Source organism: Aotus nancymaae, unplaced genomic scaffold (genome assembly GCF_030222135.1).
Source record: "Aotus nancymaae isolate 86718 unplaced genomic scaffold, 86718_ANA_hifiasm-v0.15.2.pri h1tg000076l, whole genome shotgun sequence".
NCBI classification, from domain to species: domain Eukaryota; kingdom Metazoa; phylum Chordata; class Mammalia; order Primates; family Aotidae; genus Aotus; species Aotus nancymaae.
The window spans coordinates 18,652,644-18,668,404 of NW_026988491.1; the positions used below are offsets into that span (position 1 = coordinate 18,652,644).

At 47.2% G+C, this 15,761-nt stretch overlaps 1 protein-coding gene and 1 non-coding gene across 3 annotated transcripts in view; both read left to right on the forward strand.

Moving 5' to 3' along the window:
- Positions 1-15,761, forward strand: part of SAMM50 (SAMM50 sorting and assembly machinery component) — a 40,255-nt gene that overhangs the window by 17,816 nt on the left and 6,678 nt on the right. For both annotated transcript variants that reach the window (XM_064368192.1, XM_064368191.1), the window contains exons 8-13: positions 1,927-2,055; positions 2,620-2,691; positions 4,054-4,140; positions 8,252-8,322; positions 10,821-10,888; positions 14,964-15,110. In XM_064368192.1, coding sequence (XP_064224262.1) covers positions 1,927-2,055; positions 2,620-2,691; positions 4,054-4,140; positions 8,252-8,322; positions 10,821-10,888; positions 14,964-15,110 — 574 coding nt within the window. The remainder of the gene's footprint in view (positions 1-1,926; positions 2,056-2,619; positions 2,692-4,053; positions 4,141-8,251; positions 8,323-10,820; positions 10,889-14,963; positions 15,111-15,761) is intronic.
- LOC135271357 (U6 spliceosomal RNA) lies at positions 4,859-4,965 on the forward strand. Its single transcript, XR_010339455.1, has one exon. It is a non-coding gene; the product is annotated as a U6 spliceosomal RNA (small nuclear RNA).

The following is a 15,761-nucleotide window of genomic DNA, read 5'->3' on the forward strand; positions in this document are numbered from 1 at the left end:
GTTCAAGCAATTCTCCTGCCTCATTTTCCCGAGTAGCTGGGATTATAGGCATGCACCACCATGCCTGGCTAATTTTTCTATTTTTAGTAGAAATGGCGTTTCTCCATGTTGGTCAGGCTGGTCTCGAACTCCTGACCTCAGGTGATCGCCTGCCTTGGCCTCCCAAAGTGCTGGGATTACAGGTGTGAGCCACCGTGCCCATGGGTGCCTTTTCTCTAGCCAAGTGCAGGCTGCCAGGGGCCTGAGAGTGGCTGATGCCCATGTGGGCAGCTCCTTGACCTGGTCCTGACTATCTGAGGCAACATTAGTTGTTCTTCTCCATATGTGTTGAGACCAACAGTTTCTCATAGTCAGCAGAGCTGGTCAGATCACTGGAAGGCTTCTTTCTTTCTTTCTTTTCTTTTCTTTCCTTCCTTCCTTCCTTTTTCTTTCTTTCTTTTTCTTTCTTTCTTCTTTATTTTCTTTCTTTCTTTCTTTCTTTCCTTTCTTTCCTTCTTTCCTTCTTTCCCTCTTTCTTTCTTTCCTTTTCTTTCTTTTCTTTCTTTCCTTTCGACAGAGTTTTGCTCAGAGGTGGGCCAGGGAGGCTCCAGGTTCAGGGTGGAGACGGGAGAATTCGGGCATGATACTTTCATTTCTTTTTCTCCAGGTTTTCTTGTCTGGAAGGGAGCAGCCCTCAGATGCCTTTCTGCTCTGGCCTCTCTACCTTTTTAAAGAGCAGATTTTTAGGAGAGTAGAAATAACCTCATTTTTTCACAAGGAATAGCAGAGATGAAAGAACCAAAGTGTAGACTTGGCCCTGGGGTGGGTGCAGGTAGAGGGGAGGAGGGAAGGGGAGGGCACAAACCTCATTGCCAGCAGCCCTGAAGCTGAGCTCCTAGAGGAACGGAGCAGATCATACTCAGTGGTGTCCTCGGGGCTCATGTTAGGCCTTCCAAGGAATGAAGAAATGATTTAGGAAGCTCTACACCTCCTGCAGGCATTTGGGAAAGTACCTGAGTCCCAGGTGGCCCTAACTGTAGAGATGGCGACTGCAGGCTGCCCCTCCTGTACCATCTCCCCAGTGCCTCGCACGGTGCCCTGTGGGTGCTGAGGTGATTGCCTCTCACTGTGAAGGTGGGATGGGGTGTTCTGGGCCTGTTGGTGCCCCACTCACCCAGTGGCCAGGAGTTCAATTGCAAGCCTGAGGGCTAGAGAGTGCCCAGTGTGGGATGCCCTCTGGGGAGTGTGGGGTGACCTGGCTTCCTTGTGAGAGTTAAATCACTGTCTTACCACTTCCCAAAGCCAACAAGCACCGTTCACTGTTCAGAAAACATTTCTCTGAGATAGAACTCTCAAGATGAGCTGTCCTGGCCTCAGGGAAGAGCATGTCAGGCTGGGAAGCAGGTCCCACCTGCCTGGTACCCGCAGTTCACCCAGCCCAGGCCTCTGCTGCCGGAAGGACACTCTTGCCTCTCACATAACTCTTGTCTCTGCCTCCTTCTGTCTGGGCTGGTGCAGGTCGCTGGGTTGCCAGGCCTGGCTTCAGATAGGGTCGGGTGGACCAGGTGGGGTGTGCGTCAATCAGATTGTCTTAGGTGTCTTACCCCTTACAAAGACGTGGGAAAGAGACGGTGCCATTTGATGGCAGAGCTGCCTGCTGCCCTCAGACCAGCGCCCTGTCTCCTCACCTGGGTGCAGCCCTACTACTTAGAAAGCTGCTGCCTTTGATTTAGTTCACAGCTTTCTCCTTTTCTCCTTTTGTCCTTCTTCATTCTGGTTTTCTCTTCCCCTTCTTCTCTTCTTCCCCTTCTCCCTCTCTCTCATCATTAAAAAAAAATCGTTTTAGACGCTTAGTTCATTGTTTCATGATGCCTCATTCCACAAAATGAGTTGCAACAACTTTCCGAGTGTGTGTGGTCTGGAAAGACATCTATTTCCGTGTTGCAGTTTCCCATCTGGAAGACCAGCCACACCATCAAGTGGGAAGGCGTGTGGCGAGAATTGGGCTGCCTCTCCAGAACGGCTTCCTTTGCTGTTCGAAAAGAAAGTGGACATTCACTGAAGTCATCTCTTTCGGTAACAGCTTCTCTTAGTTTGAGTAATAATTTCGTTGATGGAACTGTGCTATGCATTGGGAAAACAGTCTTTGCCGACATCAGGGCTGGTTGGGAAGCATCGCCGATTTGGTGTGTCCACAGTGGCGGCCCCTGCTCCCCGAGGGTTTCTGGTACACTGCGTCAGATTGTCCTTTGCAGATAACATCCGTGATAACAGGAAGAGGTGTGCTTCAGAGCTGACGGTGGAATTTTAGTTTTCAAAACGAATGAGGAACCTGGCTGAGCTGACTTAGGACAGGGCGTCCAGCTCCTTGAGAAAACGAACCCAGTGGCGGGTGTTCAACTCCCGCATAGTGAGCAGAAATTGTGTACTCAGTTGAAGCTCAAGTCTCAGTGTGGACGTCTCAATGTCCTCCTGTGTAAACTAGGAAGAGTGACCCTCACTTCCTCCAAGGACTCTGTGAAGATGAAATGATGGGATAGTTGTGGACTGCTAGCGTGGTGTGCCCGCATGTCCTAAGTAGTCATGGTTATCTAACAGAACTGCTTGCAGTGAAAATGTCCACATTTAAATTTCTTTCAGCACGCCATGGTCATTGATTCTCGGAATTCTTCCATCTTACCAAGAAGAGGTGCTTTGCTGAAAGTTAACCAGGTAGTGTTGTTTCCTCTGTGACCCCTGCAGGGTGAGGGGGGCCAAGCTTTGGACAATAAAGTCCCGGTGGGCTGGGTGGCTTAGGGGTGGGCAGTCCCACAGGGAAACTGCTTGTGCAGCATTGCTTGTGAGGGTCGCCAGCTCCACTCTCGGGTAGTCCCACAGGGTAACCGCACGTGCGGCATTGCTGGTGACAGTCGCCAGCTCCACTCTCGGGTAGTCCCGCAGGGTAACCGCACGTGCGGCATTGCTGGTGACAGTCGCCAGCTCCACTCTCGGGTAGTCCCGCGGGGTAACCGCACGTGCGGCATCGCTGGTGACAGTCACCAGCTCCACTCTCGGGTAGTCCCATAGGGTAACCGCACGTGCAGGATCGCTGGTGACAGTCGCCAGCTCTACTCTCAGGAGGTCCCACAGAGTAACCGCACATGCAGCACCACTGGTGAGGGTCCCCAGCTCCACGCTCAGGGCTTTGAGCTGGGAATTGCTCCCTGCTCCCTGCAGTTCAGTGTTGCACCTTCACAGAACCCAAGGTGGGGGTAACGCCGTGGCATCCCTGATGAGGGCCTGTAGTAGGAGGCCAGGAGGAGGGCTGTGAGTTGGTGTTACCCAGGAGGGAGTGCCTGAAGGCAGGGATCATCCCTTGACGGCTGCAGGGCAGGTGCTTCCTGGTAGCAGGAGGTGCTGGGGGAATGGTCTTCACCACCTTAGAGGAACGTGCTCCTCTGCTGGTGTTGGGCAGGCTGTTAGTCTGTCTTTGGGTGGCCCTCTTGTTGGAGGCCGGGGCACAGGGACATAGTTCTTTACCATAAGACCTATGAGGTTCAGGCACAGTGAGGAGCCCACCTTGGTGGCTTGAGAGTGAGGGCAGCAGGGGCTGCACTGAACCCTGAGGTTTCCCCAAGCAGCTACCCTCACTCTGGCTGGTGGTAGGTAGGTGTTATCGTGCAGGGCAAAAGCCTGGGGGTGCCTTATCTTCAGTTTCAGAGGAGTAACTAGAAATTAGATTTTTATGCAAAATAGCCCAAATTGTGAAAGGTCAGCTGTTTTTCCCCAGATGCTGATGAAGCCAACGAGCTGTGCTGCCTGTGCTGAGCTCCGTGTTCAGGCGCTCTGGTTGCCAGTGCTCCCTGCACACGGCCACGGGGGCGGCCTCCGCACCGCTGGGACCTGCCGATCCTCCATCCCCATCCGTCTGCTGTTGTTGTCTTCAACAGCTAGGCTGTGGCTTTTAGGAGACAGAATCTTCTGTTGCCTTTAAAAAATACAAAACGGCAAAATTAAAACCTGATGCAAAAACGTGATTCTGTAGCCCTGTAATAAGTCTGCTTGCTACCTTTAACCTGAGCGCTGTCTCTGCAGGAACTGGCAGGCTACACTGGCGGGGATGTGAGCTTCATCAAAGAAGATTTTGAACTTCAGGTGAACAAGCCACTCATATTTGATTCAGTGAGTATCTAACCGGACGCTGGCACCTACACCGTCAGCCCTTACTTTGAGAATCTTACCAAAAAATCTTAGTTCCTGAATATCTGAAGCACTGGAGTGGAAGCCGGAGCAATAGTGCTTAACCTTTGATGTTTCAAATTTAGCCAGATTTGCAGACAATCTAGGGAGAAGCGATATTTATTTTATTTTAAAAGAAACCTCTGGCTGGGTGTGGTGGCTCATGCCTGTAATCCCAGCACTTTGGAAGGCCGAGGTGGGTGGATCATGAGGTCAGGAGTTCAGGACCAACGTGGCCAAGATGGTGAAACCTTGTCTCTACTAAAAATGCAAAAAAATTAGCCAGGCGTGGGGCGGGCGCCTGTAATCCCAGGTACTTGGGAGGCTGAAGCAGAGAATTGCTTGAACCCAGGAGGAAGAGGTTGCAGTGAGCCGAGATCAAACCACTGTACTCCAGCCCAGGGGACAGAGTGAGACTCTGTCTTTTAAAAAAAAAAAAAAAAACAAGTCCCCTCTGCTGATCGTTACACATAGGACCGTGAGAGAGCCCCTCCTGGCTTATCACCTCAGGGCCTTGGAGCAAGCATGGCTGGAGGACAGAGGGGTGTCTCCTGCCCTCGAAATGCTATTCCATGGACCTTCTAAGTCTTTGCTTTGCTGGGTCTTCAGGGCTCTGGGTGCTTCCAGGAATTATTATTATTATTTTTTTAAAACTTATCTTGTGCTCGCTTCGGCAGCACATATACTAAAATTGGAACGATACAGAGAAGATTAGCATGGCCCCTGCGCAAGGATGACACGCAAATTCGTGAAGCGTTCCATATTTTTATTATTGACTTATAGTTGAAAAAAAAAAAATTATCTTTAGTCCCGTTGGGTCAGTTTCTCCAGATTCGCTCAGGAGTGAGGAGTAAGTGACTGGATTCTTGTCCCGCCGGAGGAGTCCCAGGCTGGGAGGACGCCTGGCGTATTTTTTACGTCTTCCCAGCACCCGGGGCTGGGGGCAGCTCTGCCCTGTTATTGCTACCTGGGTCTTATCTACCTTAAGACTTGGGGGCAAGGAGTGAGTTGTAATGAAATGGTGCATGAGACTGTTCGTAGAGAGCTTATTTAAAAATCATTTGTTACTGCCCTGGTTCAGCCCTTGACTCTGCACTTTGAACTTGGTTCCTGCCTTCCTCCGCCCCTGCCACTTCAGAGGCCACCACAGGCCTCTTTGTTGCTGGCACGGTGAGCCCGTCCTGATCCCTTCCACGGCACTGGATGCTGTTGCCTGCTCGCCTGTTCTCATGTTTCTCGTTTCCTTGGCTCATCATTGCTACGTTCTTCCACTCCCCACTTTCCCTTCTCAGGGCCCTTTCTGCCTTATAGGCATGGCTTGGCCCTAGATCCTTGTAACCATCCATCTGTCCATCCATCCATCCTGCTGCTCTCCAGAATGATCTCCTCCAGCCCTGTGGCTGCAGCTGCTGCCTGTGCTCAGCAACTCTGCTCTCCTGCTGTCCTTCCTGGACCCAAACTCAAGTGCTCCTGGATGTCTCAGCTCCCTACTTTACAGACAGCTCACATCCACAGAGTTCATCACCTTCCTCCCAAATCTGTGCCACGCCTGGGCTCCCCCTCCACTGATTCGCATGGTGCTCTGGCTGCTCTCAGTCCTCCCCTCAGCCACCTGCCACCCCCAGGCCCTGCCTCCTCCCCATAGCACTGCCCATCCTCACTGAACTGAGATTACGTTCTAAGTCATCTCTGCTCCTCTCCCACTCCCTGCCTTCCCCTTCCCCTTCTCCACACTGCAGACGTGTTAGTCTTCCTGAAACACAAGCCTTATTGTATCGCTTCCCTACACAAACTGCCTGTGCTCTTAGGGTGCCTGTGGCCCTTGATCCTTCATCACCGTGCCTGTCGCATGCTTGGGCTCTGTGGAAATACTTAGTGTTTCCCAGAAGACCTTGGCTTGCTCTGATTCCCAGGCACTTGTATTTACTCTGTCTGTCAGAGGTTGTAACTCCCTTTTTTCACACTTGGCGCCTCTTGGCCTGCCACTCCCTGTCTTTAAGACTTTGGTACAGGTGTATTTCCTGCAAGCCTTCCTGAACCTCCCAGATGGAGGTGGGGGCTCCTCTACTGTGCTTGTAGCTCCTGTGCTTATCCTGTGATAGTGCCCATCCAACCACCCACCCATCTACCCATCCATCCACCCATCCACCCACCCACCCATCCATCCGTCTACCCACCCACCCATCCATCCACCCACCCACCCATTCATCCATCCACCCATCTATCCATCCATCCACGCACCCATCTATCCATCCATCCACCCATCTACCCATCCATCCACCCACCCACCCATCCATCCGTCTATCCACCTACCCATCCATTCATCTACCCATCCATCCACCCACCCACCCACCCATCCATCCATCCATCCACTCATGCATCCATCCATCCACCCACGCACCCATCTATCCATCCATCCACCCACCCACCCACCTACCCATCTATCCACCCACCTAACCATCCTCCCACCCACCCACCCACCCATCCATCCATCCATCTACCCACCTATCTACCCACCCATTCATCCACCCACCCACCCATCCATCCATCCATCTACCCACCCATTCATCCACCCTCCCACCCACCCACCCATCTATCCATCTACTCACCTATATACCCACCCATCCGTCCATCCACCCACCCATCCATTCATCCATCCATCTACCCACCTATTCATCCACCCACCCACCCACCCATCCATCCACCCACCCACCCACCCATCCATCCAACCATCCATCCACACACCTACCCACCCATCCATCCACTCACCCATCCACCCATCCATTCATCCATCTGTACACTCATCGGTCCATCCATCTATCCATCCACCCACCCACCCATTGATTCACCCATCCATCCATCTACCCATCCAACACATGTATGCTGGCTGCCAGGCACCATCCAGGCACTAAAAATACATCAGTGAAAAAACCCAGTTCCTGCTCTCAAGGAACTTTCTTCCATTCTTGAGGAGGGAAACCTATAAGCGAATATCTTTATATATAATTGAGGAGGTTGTGACAAATGTTGTGAAGGAAAAGAAAGCAGAATAAAGGGGTAGAAGGTGACCAGAAAGGGGTGCCATGTAGTTGGGACAGTCAGGGAGGCGGCTGGTAATGCAGCCCCTGAGCACAGCCCAGAGCATGGTGAGGGAACAAGTGTGGGACAGCAGGACCCGTGAGGTGGGAGCACGGGTTCCAGGAGCAGTAGAGGTGGGAGGGCCTTGGAGGCTGGGTGTGGGCTCTTGCTTCCTTCCACTCTACATGAGAGGAAGCTCTAGAGCCTTCTGAGCAGAGGACCAACACCCAGCTGAGAAGAAAATGCCAGCTGCCATGGGGACAGAAGCTTGTCCTTCCTACAGAAGCTTCTGAGAAAGCCATATCTGAGCAGCTTGGAGGGACGTAGGCATTTGCAAGGCGGAGAGTGTGTGAGGCTCAGCCAGCTGCCCGAAAACATGGGGTGCAGAGGAGCAGGAGAGCCTCAGCCTCGTTGAGGACATTATTGGAAAGGTTTTGTGGCGTGAAGATTGGCTCACTGAGCCAAGACTGGCTACTGCCTCCTGCCCTGGGAAAGACCAGGCTCTGTCCCTGAGGGTGGGGTTGAGAGTACGTGTCTGCATTGTAGGAGCCTTGCAGCCGGTACCTTCTTTCAGCCTAAGATGCTGTGTGTCCTGAATCCTTCCACATCATTTTGAGGCCACAGCAGAGAGGCCTGAGCAGGTGTAGGGGGCCTGGGCTCCCTCCTCTGTGAGACCTTGGCTTGTATTGCTGGGCATCGCTTCCCACCACAGAGCAGGGGCCTGCCCTGTGTTGGAATGGAAGCCAGGCCCTGCTCGCCCTCAGTGGGTCTTGATTTGGACTTTGGAATTGCATGTTTTAATAGAGTCCACATGGCCCTGCGAAGCGTAGGTCTGCAACTGACCAAGCCAGGCGCTCTTGCAGCCCTTGCACCCTGGCTCGGAGCTCTGCATGCCACAGGCATTCAGAGCATGGTGATGCTCCCTGGAGTGAAAGGAATGCTGGGAGAAAACAGCCGTTTGTTTCTATTTGAACAGGTGTTTTCAGCGTCTCTCTGGGGTGGAATGTTGGTACCCATTGGTGATAAGCCATCAAGTATTGCTGATAGGTAAGTACTCATCAATGAATGAGTAATTGGCACATATCTTCCTTTGGATCTTTTTGGTTGTTTTATATAAGTTATTTTAGAGAAGTTTATTTAGGAGAGCAGTATTTCAAATTTTACTTTAGTATTTATGTTTAAGCTAATTTCGAAGTATCAGGTATACCTCATACTTAATATTTTTTGCTTTTTTGGGGGAAGTGACTTTATTATATTAAAAAACGCACTGTTCCCTTTTGATTATGAAGGAATACAGTTTATACTCGTTGCAGAAATACAAAAATGGAGAAACATTTGAAGAAATTAGAGAAATCATTCACCAAATCATGAGAAATTCTTTATAAGCAGCATTTGAATGGCATAGGTTTCATTATTTGCATATACCATAATTTTTTAGCCTACTTTGTATTTTTTGATATTTGAGTTGTTTCTAATTTGTGATTTTTATAAATAACACTGAATAATAACTTTTAATATAATTTGTTGTTTATTTCATTTTCTGTGGAATTACTATCTCAGCGTAAAGCTCATACTATTGCTGGGTGCTGCTTTTAGGAAGCTTACAGCAATTTATACCCCCACCAGCAGGGTGTGAACTTGTTCTTGTTGCTTCGAAATACTAATCACTGTCCTCTAGGGCAAAAACCTTTTTTTTTTTTTTCAACCCTGCATTAGTTAAAATTGCTGGTTCAGCCTTTTTGGATAGTGGTTGGAAGTATAACAATTTTAGATTTATAAACTCTGGATCCTAATAGTTTCACAAAACTCCGTGAATCTGATTTACAAAAATACTTTTATAAGTGTGTAAAGATTTATGTGTAGAAGGATGTCCATTGTAGCATTGCTGATAAATAGCAAAGAATTTGAAACTGCCTTATATAAGTTCCCTAGTAGGAAAATGATTACATTCTAGCACAACCATTCCAAATCTATGTGGTTAATAAAAATAAGGAGATGTGTGTTCATAAGTTAAAATTTTGCACATGAATATGTTTAGTGGATCCCTTTCCAACGTGCATGCAGGTGTGGGCAGGTGTAGCACTGAGGGCCTGGGAAGTCAGCCACCGAAACAGCGATGGTGGGCACCCAAGAGCCTGGGGCACCCCGGAGCCTGGGATGCAGCTGGCAGAGCTGTTTCACTTGTTATGTTATGTGCATCCTGGATCATTTGAATTCAATATGTGTGATTTATCATTTTTACTTTATTTATATATATATTTTTGAGACAGTATTTCTCTATTGCCCAGGCTGGAGTGCAGTGGCATGATCTTGACTTACTGCAATCTCCACTTCCCGGGTTCAAGCGATTCTCCTGCCCTAGCCTCCCATGTGGCTGGGATTACAGGTGTACACCGCCACGCCCAGCTAATTTTTGTATTTTTAGTAGAGACAGGGTTTCACCATGTTTCCCAGGCTGGTCTCAAACTCCTGAACTCAGCTGATAGGCCCACCTTGGCCTCCCTAAATGCTGGGATTACAGGCATGAGCCACTGTGCCTGGCCTGATTTATCGTTTCTTAAAACATGAAGATTGCTGTTTGTTTTTGCAATTTATGTTAATAGGGTCTTCAGAAAAGCCTTGCTTAGGAATCCCAAGTAGTAAAAACATATTTATAGGCTTTAAAACTGAAGTTAAAATGAAAAAGTTCATAAAGGCTTTTATGTGGTAGAAAAACCAGAACAAGCAGCGCCCTGTTGCCTTTGTGCTGTTTCAGACCTGCGGGGTGTTCTTAGCCTCCCGCGGCCTCGAGGGTCAGAGGGCGCTGAGGGCACCCGCTGGGTTTGCATCCTTGGCTGCCTTTTGGCTGGAAAGATTATGCAGAATTTCTCTTGTCATTTAAATTCATTTTTTAGTAATTATCATGATCTAAAATCGGGTTCTAATATGCTGTTCAATTTTTCAGAAAGTGGATGCATTTTTATGTAATTAATTTTTAATTCATGCTTTTCATATTATTCAGATATGGTTGGAGAGCGTGTGATAACCCAGTTCATTAGGGAACAAGAGGAGCTCATATTTAAAAATAAATCTAACAGGAATTCTTTTTTGGTCTGTTTCCAGTATGATAGCTCCCCCCCTCTTTTTGTAATACTGGGATTATACTTTTCAATAATTTGTATCCTGCTCTTTTTCACTTAATATTGCATTGTGAGCCGGTAGGAGGCCCACGTGAAAAGGAACCACGTCATGAATTCTCACAGGCAGCAGATGGTTCCTTTGTGACGGAGAGCTTGCTCTGCCCCTCTCTCCTAGTGTCTTTCTCTGTGTCTTGTGTCTCTCCTGCATCTCCAACGGTTTGAAACATCTCCTTAGGTGTTTAGATTTTTGTGAAATTCCCCCCGTAGCTTGCACCTTTCTGGTCTTCCTCAAAGGTTTTGCCTTGTGAAAATGCTCTCGATAACCCAGTACTGAATGTGAGCCTGACCTGTGCTTCCTGCGCGTACCGAGTGTCGTGTTGTTTTTCACCTCATGACTCTCCTCTGACGCGTGCCGTTTTGTCCTAGGTTTTACCTCGGGGGACCCACAAGCGTCCGAGGATTCAGCATGCACAGCATCGGGCCGCAGAGCGAAGGTCTGTCTCTCCCGTCACGGCACCAGGGCTGCAAGGGCTCAGGACTCAGTTTGGAAACCATGTATCTGTTAGTTTGTTTAAGTTACAGCAATAATAGACATTCCTCTTTCATGGTGGTAGGATTAGCACCTAACACAGAACTTACCATGAAGTAGGTGTAGAATATTTATTGAGAGAATTGTGGGAAAATGAGAAAATGTATCTAAGCAAAAACTCTATGAAAATGACTTGCAGTCCTGGCCAGAGAGAACACATGTATAAAGGTGACGTCCGTTCCCTGCAGGTTTGACTTGTGCCTCCTACTCTTCGTTTTGTTTTGTTTACATATTAGTTTTAAAACCCATTTCTCTTACCACCCCTCGTAACAATATTATAACAGTATATTTTTAGGGGGAAAAGGGTCATTTTTAACAGCTACATATTTTATATTGCTGGCATACTATAATCATGTTTTAGTTAATAGGCTTAATTTGTTAGAGCAGTTTTAGGTTTACAGAAAAATTGCGCAGAAAGTACAGAGCGTTCCCATATAACCCCCAGAGCTTCCTTTCTTATTAGCACCTTGTGTTAGGATGATTCATTTGTTAGGATTGGTGAAGCAGTGTGATGCCTTGTTAACTCAAAGCCGTAGTTTACATGGGGGTTCACCTTGCTGTTGTACCTTCCGTGGGCTTTGACAAATACCTGATGTCCTGTGTTCACCATTCTAGATCACACAAAGTGGCTTCACTGCCCTAAAAATTCTGGCTCCACCTGTTCATCCCTTCCTTCCTCCCACCAGACCACTGTGAATGACAGGTCTTTGAACCATCCCTATAGTTGTGCCTTTTCCAGAAAGTCTGGGAGTTGGGGTCATACAGATTGTAGCCTTTCCGAGTTGTCTTCTTTTCCATAGTAATACGCACTTAGGTCTCTGCGTGTCTGTCTGGGAGCCTATAGCTTGTTTCTTCTTATTGCTGAATAATATTCCTTTGTCTGGATGTACCACAGTTTGTTTATCCATTCAGCTACAGAAGGACAGTTTGCTTGCTTCTAGCATTTGGCAATTATGAGTAAAGCTTCTGTAAACATTCGTGTGCAGGTTTTTGTGGACAGCTTTTGTGGACATAAGTTGTCACATCAGCTGGGCAAATGCCAGGGAGCACAGTCTGAGAGCAGACCTCCCTTCCTAAGAAACTGCCAGGCGAGCTTCCAGAGTGGGTGCACGCTTTTGTGTTCTGCGTTTGCATTTGTGAGGAAGTAGAGAGAGAAAGCTTATTAACCTCATGGCCGCGTGTTTTGTCTTACGACCCACTATACAGACTTTGAGTCTGTGGTTTTTTTCTTTTATGATTATAAAACAATATATTCACCTTCTAACTGAATCTTGGTACTCATCTGTAAGTTTTACTTTAATGTAAAATTCTAGATGTGAAATTGCCAGATCCAAGGATTTCGAGTATTTTTAGGGCTTTATCATGCTTTCTGGGAAGGTTGTCTCATTTATACACCCTCCTGCGGTGTGTGGGATTCCTGTTTCCTGGAACCCTCTTTGACATGCAACATCCGTTAGAGGTATCTCCACATGCTATGAAAACTTTGAAACATCATTTAAGTGGATGCATACTATTCCATTAGTAAGCATTCCCGATTTCCTTAATTCGTTTTTCAGACAGAGTCTCACTCTGTCACCAGGCTGGAGTGCAGTGGTGCAATCTCAGCTCACTGCAACCTTTACCTCCTGGGTTCAAGTGATTCTTCCTGCCTCAGCTTACTGAGTAGCTGAGATTATAGGCACCTGCCACCATGCCTGACTAATTTTTGTATTTTTTAAACTCAGCTGACTGCAACCTTTACCTCCTGAGTTCGTGATTCTCCCTGCCTCAGGTTCCTGAGTAGCTGGGATTACAGGCACCTGCCACTGTGCCCGACTAATTTTTGTATTTTTTAATAGAGACTGGGTTTCACCATATTGGCCAGGCTGGTCTTGAACCCATGACCTCAGGTGCTCCACCTGCCTTGGCCTCCAAAGTGCTGGGATTACAGGCATGAGCCACCACGCCTGGGCTCTCTTAAAATTTTTAACACTTTTGTTGGTTCCATTTTTATATCATTATAAGCAATGACTGTACTTTGCATACATTTTTGTACAAAGTATAGATTATTTCTTTTCACTTGTATTTAGAGTGCTTCATTAGAGTGTAATTTTTAAGAAAAGTAACCTACATTTTCGATGGTTTTATTTCATTTTTTATTATAAGCAAGTGTGATATGCTGAGTCTATGATAGCTGGGCCTTTACCTCCCTGAGAAGTAAAGCATGGTGGTGTTCCTCTCACCAGCTTCATGCAGCTGGTTGGCCACACTCTGTGGGCAAGGATGTAAATTGCTGTAATTTTTTGTGCAAGCAGCTTGATTTATCAAGAGCCTTAAAATATAGATGTGCAAAAATTGTTAATAATATTATTAATGATAGCCCCAAGCTGGAAGCTGGAAACCGAAATGCCCATCAACAATGGGAAATGGTCAGATAATTAGTGGTATCTTCCACTGTAATGAAGAAGAACAAATTACAGCCACCGACTGAATGATGGCATGAGTGAATCTCAGAAACATGTCGCTGCTTATTTCTGAATGGTAGAAATTAAAATATTTTCATTTTTTCCTCTTTATGTTGATCAGATGTTCTACAATGAGTATATTTAACTTTTATGACCAGAATAAAATCTGTTATTTAAGAAAAGAGAGGAGGAGCGGTTTCTGGGAAACAAAAAACAAGGTTGTTTCCTGTAATTTGTTCCTTCTCTGTTCCCTTCAGAGCTGGAGTCTTGAAAGGGATTGGCGTCTTTTTTTCCCTCTTCCTCTGGATTGTGAGGAACTGAAGTCTTTAAATGAATCCACAGTTCGTTCCTTGAAGTTAATCTTGAAGACATCAGTATTTTCCCATTTCATGGCCTGTCATTTTGTATTAGAGGAGACTAAGACACTTTATAAGTGGTATTTTGCAGCAAAGTATAAACATTTGGGTTGGAGGTTTTTTTTTTTCCCTTATAGTTTAAAATGAAATGGACGGGAGCATTTTTAGAAGTATGCAAATACCTGCTCTCAGTGGATATGCTTAAATTTTGGCAAAAGTAACCTAAATCCAAGTGGTCATGAACCATTGAAAATCATCTCTTCTCTACAGACACTCACTTAGAGCACAGTCTCCCTGTGTGGTGGGCGGCAGACAGCCTCTGTGTTTTGATTAACAGTGAGCAGCTGTTTCCACACACTGCAGAGATGTTTTCTGCATTTTGTCTCTCTATACTGTGGTCTTGAAAATTTTGCAAAACAATGCATTTCGGCCAGGCGAGGTGGCTCACGCCTGTAATCCCAGCGCTTTGGGAGGCTGAGGCGGGCGGATCACCTGAGGTCAGGAGTTCGAGACCAACCTGGCCAATGTGGTAAAACCCCGTCTCTACTAAAAATAAAATAAAATAATTAGCCGAGTGTGGTGGCACATGCCTGTAGTCCTAGCTACGTGGGAGGCTGAGGCAGGAGAATCACTTGAACCTGGGAGGTGGAGGTTGCAGTGAGCCAAGATTGCACCACTGCACTCCAGCCTAGGCAACGGAGTGAGACTCTGTCTCAAAAACAATTAATAAAAATTTCATTTTGTGAGCCAAGATTGTGCCATTTGCACTCCAGCCTGGCGACAGAGCAAGACTCTGTCTCAAAAAAGAAAATTTTGCCAAGTAATGCATTTCATTTGCAGGTAGAAGTGATTTGGTAATCTACATTTGTGGATAAAGTAATTGTCGTAAGATTCACTTCTTCAAAGCATTTCACAGATACGATAAGTGACAGAGCTCATTCTTAGCCACATTGGCTCTGTTTTCCTCCTCAGTCAAATCAAGGTGTGAAACAAGCCAGGAGGAAAAGAAAGATGATTTAAAATGAGGCCATCAGTATCAGGAATGCGGACAGCTGCTTGCAGACTGCACTGCATGGCGTCGGGTGCAGGACAGAAATCTCACTTCTGTAAACTGTGGAAAGTTAATGCCGTGTTAACCTTGTCGGACGTTGTTTTTGTTCTGCACCCCTCCCTTGCCTAGGAGACTACCTAGGTGGAGAAGCGTACTGGGCTGGCGGCCTGCACCTCTACACCCCGTTACCTTTCCGGCCTGGCCAGGGGGGCTTTGGAGAACTTTTCCGAACACACTTCTTTCTCAACGCAGGAAACCTCTGCAACCTCAACTATGGTAAAACTTGCGCTATTAAAGAAACCACTGTAGTGCATGTTCTCGTGTTTAAAAGCACAGTGCACAAAGAGGTGTCTGTCTTTTTAGATTACATAGTCATTAAAGTTAGACACTGTGCCTTACTTGAAAAAGATTCTTACAACACCTAATATAGTGCCCAGCATGAAGTGGCTGGTTGAGCGAATGAAGCAAATTGTCCATTTTTTGAACGAAGAAAATCTGTGTGTGTATTTAATACGCCAGTGCTCTTACGAAGAAAAATCTGTGTGTGTATTTAATACGCCAGTGCTCTTACGAAGAAAAATCTGTGTGTGTATTTAATACGCCAGTCGTGATGGCCACAGAGCTGAGTAGGATTGGGTGCCTTCCCCAGGGAGCTCAGGTCCAGAGGAGACTCCCCGCAGATGCCCGCCTACTAGGGGTGCCTGGAAAGCTTCCTAGAAGGCATGGAAGTCTCCAAGTTGAGACTCAAAGAGTCGGGGGCTTCCCAGGCGGTCAGGGGATAGTCATCCTAAGCAGAGGGAACAGAATATTCCAAGCCCAGAGGATTGAGAAGGCGTGGCTTATTCTGGACGTGAGTAAGTATAGTCCCTAGCCCTCTCTTGACTTGGGTCCTAATCTCACCTCATGCGTTCTCCTTAATCTCTAGGC